Genomic DNA, 6,000 nt, shown 5'->3' with positions numbered 1-6,000 from the left:
ATTTGCTTTTGAGATCTTTAGGGAAAAAATCTTTAGGTTAGGGAATAAGTATTGTCTTCCAGTGACTTACGATCTTGTCTGACTAAAAACTAACTTTGGGATGTTTTAGAGGGCTCCTGAGGTATCTCAAAGAGAAGTATTTAACTAAGGTTATTTGGTATGTTATGTTAAATGTGATCATTTCTAATTCTGGTTATTGTAACCAAAGTTTATTGTACACTGTAATCAGATGTTTGACCATGTCTTTTGAGTTTTTTGTCATTTATAGATATTTCTTTACACTGGTGCTGATACAAAAATGCTTCATCATCAAAAAGATACATAGGAAAACTAAGGAACCAGTTGCAACAGTTCTACATCAAGATGCTGGCTATGTAGGGATTTCAGCCCATGTGGACTAAAACAAGGGCCTCCAGGCAATTATAGAAGATGGACCTTTGCCCTTCTTCTTCCCATAAGAATATGGGAGTAAAATCTCTGAGGGGTGAATGTAACAGGAGGGAAAGGGGCAGGGCACAACTTTTGAAAGAATGACATAGCCCAAGGACACAACATAAATCGACTAGAATAAAATGGGACCAAGATGGCAGACAAGACTAGACAAGACTAGACCTTTATCCTGAATCAGGAAGTGCAATGACACATCCAGAGGTGTGTGACAGTTCCAAGGCACTGTCAAAAGACCAAGAAGTGGGCGGTGCCCAGATCCTGGAAATCACCCCTTCCCCAAAATAGTTGGAATAATCCTCCCACTCATTAGCCTATGAAATTGCCCAGCCTATAATAACTAACCACGCCAAATTTTGAGACCACATTGGGTCTCTGCGATGGCCCACACTGGCTCTGGAGTGTGCTTCTCTATCAGAATAAATCCACTTCTTACCTACCACTTTGTCTCTCACTGAATTCTTTCCGCCACGAGACATCAAGAACCTGAGCTTCGTTAGGTCCTGAAACCACGTACTGTGGGTTTTGGCTGGCTTTGAGTCCTGGCCACATAGGTTTGAGTCCCAAACCCTGGTAAACGGTTTCAGTTGGATGGCATCACTGACTCAATGGACATTAGTTTGAGCAGCTTCCAGGAGATGGTGAAGGACAGGGAAGCCTGGCGTGCCGCAGTCCGTGGGATCGCAAAGAGTAGGACACGACTGAGTAACTGAACTACATCCTAGGGCTTCTCAGATGGTGGCTCAGTGGTAAAGAACCTGCCTGCCAAGCAGGAGATACAGATTTAATCCCTGATTGGGAAGATATCCTGGAGAAGGAAATGGAAACCCATTCCTGGGTTATCTTTCTATCTCCTGCCCTTGACTCTGGCTTGCAGTTTTTTGAGCTGATACCCTTCTCTCCAGAGCAGTCTGTAACTTTTTTTTAAAATTTTTTATTAAAAAAAAAATTTTTTTTTTAAATTAGTTGGAGGCTAATTACTTTACAACATTTCAGTGGGTTTTGTCATACATTGATATGAGTCAGCCAGTCTTTAACTTTTTTGATGGAGAATTGGGAAGTAACGGTAAGGTAGGAAGAAAGTCCAGTGCAGGAGTTTGGAGGCCAGGGCTGGAGGAGATATTTAAGGACTGGGTTGTGTGAGTATGTCTGATACGTGAACGAGAAAGAAAACAAGGGATTTTAAGGAGCACTACTGGTGATTCTGTGTTACTTTTTGGGTGTAAGGAATTACAAGTAAGGATCATGAATTGTTTTAGGAACTGTTTTTGCTTTCATAGAAGGCATCCTTTTGATGTAGACAGCACTGGGGAGCACGACATACACTTTTTACCTTTATCCTTTGGACCAGTATTTATGGAGTGCCATGTGCTTGCTGTCACCATGCAAGGCTGAACAAAACAGACCTGGTCCCTGTCCTTCCAATGCTTGAAAATACTCAGTAAACAAATAAATATTGCTTTACAAATTGATGTGTATATTGAAGGAAAGGAAGAAGCCACCGTGTTGTGTGTGTTAATTGGGGAACTGTTTTATGTCTTTGGAACACATCCTGCTCTTCACACTTTATAATGCTGAAGTACCTTTTAAAATAGAGGACTCTATCAAAAATCCTAAAATTATACGGTAAAGCTCAAATGTTACTGTCTTCAGGGTGTTATGTCAGGTCTCCCATTTAAGCTGCTTTCTTCTGGCACATTGCTTTCATAAAACACAGTTCTGCTAAGTGGATACTGTTGTGTCCCTGTTTACCCACATTGAGCAGTTTCCAGGCATGAGTTGGTCTTCCTAACCCACTGACGAGTCCATCTTCCCATTAAATCCACACTCCAAGAGGGAAAGGAAACCTTTCATCTCTATTCATGTCACAACTTGCATGTAGAAATAAATAGCTATAATTTTAACAACAATAATGATAGCTTACACTTTATTCACTATATTCCAGGCCCTGTACTTGCTTAACTCCTTACAACAACCAAATGAATTTCTTCCTTCTATAGAGAAATTGTCCCAAAGAAAGGCAATAATGCCAAAGAATGCTCAAACTACTACACAATTGCACTCATCTTACACTAGCAAAGTAATGCTCAAAATTCTCCAAGCCAGGCTTCAACAATATGTGAACCACGAACTTCCAGATGTTCAAGCTGGTTTTAGAAAAGTCAGAGGAACCAGAGATCAAATTTCCAACATCCACTGGATCATTGAAAAAGCAAGAGAGTTCCAGAAAATCATCTATTTCTGCTTTATTGACTATGCCAAAGCCTTTGACTGTGTGGATCACAATAAACTGGGGAAAATTCTGAAAGAGATGGGAATACGAGACCACCTGACCTGCCTCTTAAGAAATCTGTGTGCAGTACTAACACATACATATGGAATTTAGAAAGATGGTAACGATAACCCTATATGCAAAACAGAAAAAGAGACACAGAAATACAGAACAGACTTTTGAACTCTGTGGGAGAAGGTGAGGGTGGGATGTTTCAAAAGAACAGCATGTATACTATCTATGGTGAAACAGATCACCAGCCCAGGTGGGATGCATGAGACAAGTGCTCGGGCCTGGTACACTGGGAAGACCCAGAGGAATCGGGTGGAGAGGGAGATGGGAGGGGGGATCGGGATGGGGAATAAGTGTAAATCTATGGCTGATTCATATCAATGTATGACAAAACCCACTGAAATGTTGTGAAGTAATTAGCCTCCAACTAATAAAAAAATTAAAAAAAACAATAAACACCCAGTTCAGTTCAAAAAAAAAAAAAAAAAAAAAGAAATCTGTATGCAGGTCAGGAAGCCACAGTTAGAACTGGACATGGAACAACAGACTGGTTCCAAATAGGAAAAGGAATATGCCAGGGCTGTATACTGTCACCCTGCTTATTTAACTTATATGCAGAGTACATCATAAGAAACGCTGGGCTGGATGAACCACAAGCTGGAATCAAGATTGCCAGGAGAAATATCAATAACCTCAGACATGCAGATGTCACCACCCTTATGGCAGAAAGTGAAGAGGAACTAAAAAGCCTCTTGATGAAAGTGAAAGAGGAGAGTGAAAAAGTTGGCTTAAAACTTAACATTCAGAAAACTAAGATCATGGCATCTGGCCCCATCACTTCATGGCAAATAGATGGAGAAACAGTGGAAACAGTGGCAGACTTTATGTTTGGGGGGCTCCAAAATCACTGCAGATGGTGACTGCAGCCATGAAATAAAAAGACGCTTACTCCTTGAAGAAAAGTTATGACCAACCTAGACAGCATATTAAAAAGCAGAGACATTACTTTGCCAACAAAGGTCCATCTCGTTAAGGCTATGGTTTTTCCAGTAGTCATGTATGTATGTATGTGAGAGTTGGACTATAAAGAAAGCTGAGCGCCGAAGAATTGCTGCTTTTGAACTGTGGTGTTGGAGAAGACTCTTGAGAGTCCCTTGGACTGAAAGGATCCAACCAGTCCATCCTAAAGGAAATCAGTCCTGAATGTTCTTTGGAAGGACTGATGTTGAAGCTGAAACTCCAATACCTGATGCGAAGAGCTGACTCATTTGAAAGACCCTGATGCTGGGAAAGATTGAAGGCAGGAGGAGAAGGGGACGACAGAGGTGAGATGGTTGGATGGCATCACCGACTCAATGGACATGAGTTTGAGAAGATTCTGGGAGTTGGTGAAGGACAGGGAGGCCTGGCGTGCTGCAGTCCATGGGGTCACAAGGACTCGGACACGACTGAGCGACTGAACTGAACTGAATCGAACTGATAGAGAAATTGAGGCTAAGCCAGTTAAGTCCAGGGTTTGAAAGGCTGAGGCTGAAAAAGAGAACTTAATCACCATTCCCCATGCTAACACATTTTCTCCAACTTTTGGATCTCAAGACCCCTTTAGACTCCTAAAAAATTACTAATGACCCCCCATATCTTTTATGTGTGCTATATTTAGTACATCAGAAATTAAAACTGAGAACTTAAAAAAAATTATTTCATTTAAACATTAATGCATATTAACGTTGCTGTTGTTCAGTCACTCAGTTAATATAAAATATTAACATTACTAACACATTTTATAAGTGAAAAAAACCTTTATTTTTCAAAACAAAAAAGCTTTAGTGAGAAGAGTGGCAGATCTCCTTAATAACTCGCTTAATAGAAAACCTCTGTATTTTCACATCTGCTTTGTTCAATGTGTTACAAATATGTATCATGTAGCCGTGGAAAATTCCACTGTACACTGGTGAAACAGTAGAAAAGACAAATAACTTCTTAGGATCACTATGAAAATTGTTTTGCCTTCGTAAGCACACTCCCCCTCCGTCCTTGGATATTTTGGCAGGCACTGCTGTACTGAATGGACTTCCCTGGTGGCTCAAACGGTAAAGAGTCTGCCTGCAATGCGGGAGACCTGGGTTCAACCCCTGGGTTGGGAAGATTCCCTGGAGAAGGCAACAGCTATCCTCTCCAGAAACGAGTCGTGCGCGGGCGCTTTTCAATGCCTTTGTGGCAGGCCTCTGGGGAAGAAGTAACCATTGTCGCTCTTCAGTGGCTATCTGGGGAAGAAGTAACCATTGTCGCTCTTCAGTGGCTAAGCTGTGTCCCTCTCTTTGGACTCTTTGCGCGCCCATGGGCTGCAGCACGCCAGGCTTCCCTGTATTTCATTATCCCTCAGTTTGTCCTTTGTGTTGATGATGCCTCCCAACCATTTCATCCTTCGTCGCTCCATTCCCCTGCTCCCTCAGTCTTTCCCTGCAGCTGGGTCTGGTAACCACTGGTCTGCACTAATGTCAGGCTTTGGTTATCCACGGCCTGGGCCTTGCCAAGGACCCAGGCCAGAGGAGAACATCTCCCTCACCTGCGCCAAACCCTAACCTGCAAGCTCTGCCCGGGTTGAGGCTCAACCTTGGACTACAACTCCCGGCAGAACTTGCGGCAAGGGGGCGTGTCTTCACAGCCCCGAGAAGCGAGGGTGGCCCGAGCCGAGTGACGGAAGAAGGGGGCGTGCCGGTCTCGGGGCCTGCACGGAGCCGGAATTGGAGGAACCGAGAAGAGGGGGCGTACCCAGTGGTGTGTGAACCAATGGCGTGCGACCAGACGGGCGGGGCGTGGCGTGGCGGATCTGAGGGCTGAGTGGGGCTTACTGAGCCCGGGAACGCCGGTGCAGGGGGTGGGAGCGCGTAGTCCTGTGGCCCCCGCGGTTGGGCGCTGGCGATGGCGGCGCGATGGAGCAGCGAGAACGTGGTGGTGGAATTCCGCGACTCCCAGGTGAGCTACGGGGCCAGTGGGGCCTTCCGAGCATGCGCCCTTCCTGGTTCCCCTCCCCCACGCGGCCGTGTCTGTCTCGGGGTCGTCGGGGCGACCCCCAGCCCGGCTGGGGAGGTGGGCAAGAGAGTGGCCAGGAGCCGTCAGACCCGAGCGGGCGAGGGGAGCTTGGATGACCGTTGCGGGTGGTTGGGGCTGCCATTGGCGGGGTTTCGGGGTTCCCTTCCTGGATACAGGGAATGGGGTCTGCCTGGGGACACCTAAGTGCCGAGATTGCGGGTTTGTGAGCGCTGAGC

General features: G+C 45.0%; 1 protein-coding gene across 3 annotated transcripts in view; it reads left to right on the top strand.

Moving 5' to 3' along the window:
• The first annotated feature begins 5,552 nt into the window (after nt 1-5,552).
• The window catches only part of WDR59 (WD repeat domain 59), a 77,681-nt gene continuing 77,233 nt past the window's right edge, over nt 5,553-6,000 (top strand). For all 3 annotated transcript variants that reach the window (XR_006340423.1, XM_043898056.1, XM_043898055.1), the window contains exon 1: nt 5,553-5,707. Coding sequence is in view for 2 of the 3 variants with exons in the window: in XM_043898056.1 (XP_043753991.1) it covers nt 5,654-5,707 (54 nt within the window). In the remaining variant the exon portion in view is untranslated. The remainder of the gene's footprint in view (nt 5,708-6,000) is intronic.

This window comes from Cervus elaphus, chromosome 4 (genome assembly GCF_910594005.1).
Source record: "Cervus elaphus chromosome 4, mCerEla1.1, whole genome shotgun sequence".
NCBI lineage: Eukaryota > Metazoa > Chordata > Mammalia > Artiodactyla > Cervidae > Cervus > Cervus elaphus.
The sequence above is the reverse complement of the archived record's forward strand: the minus strand, read 5'-3'. Positions and strand labels throughout refer to the sequence as shown.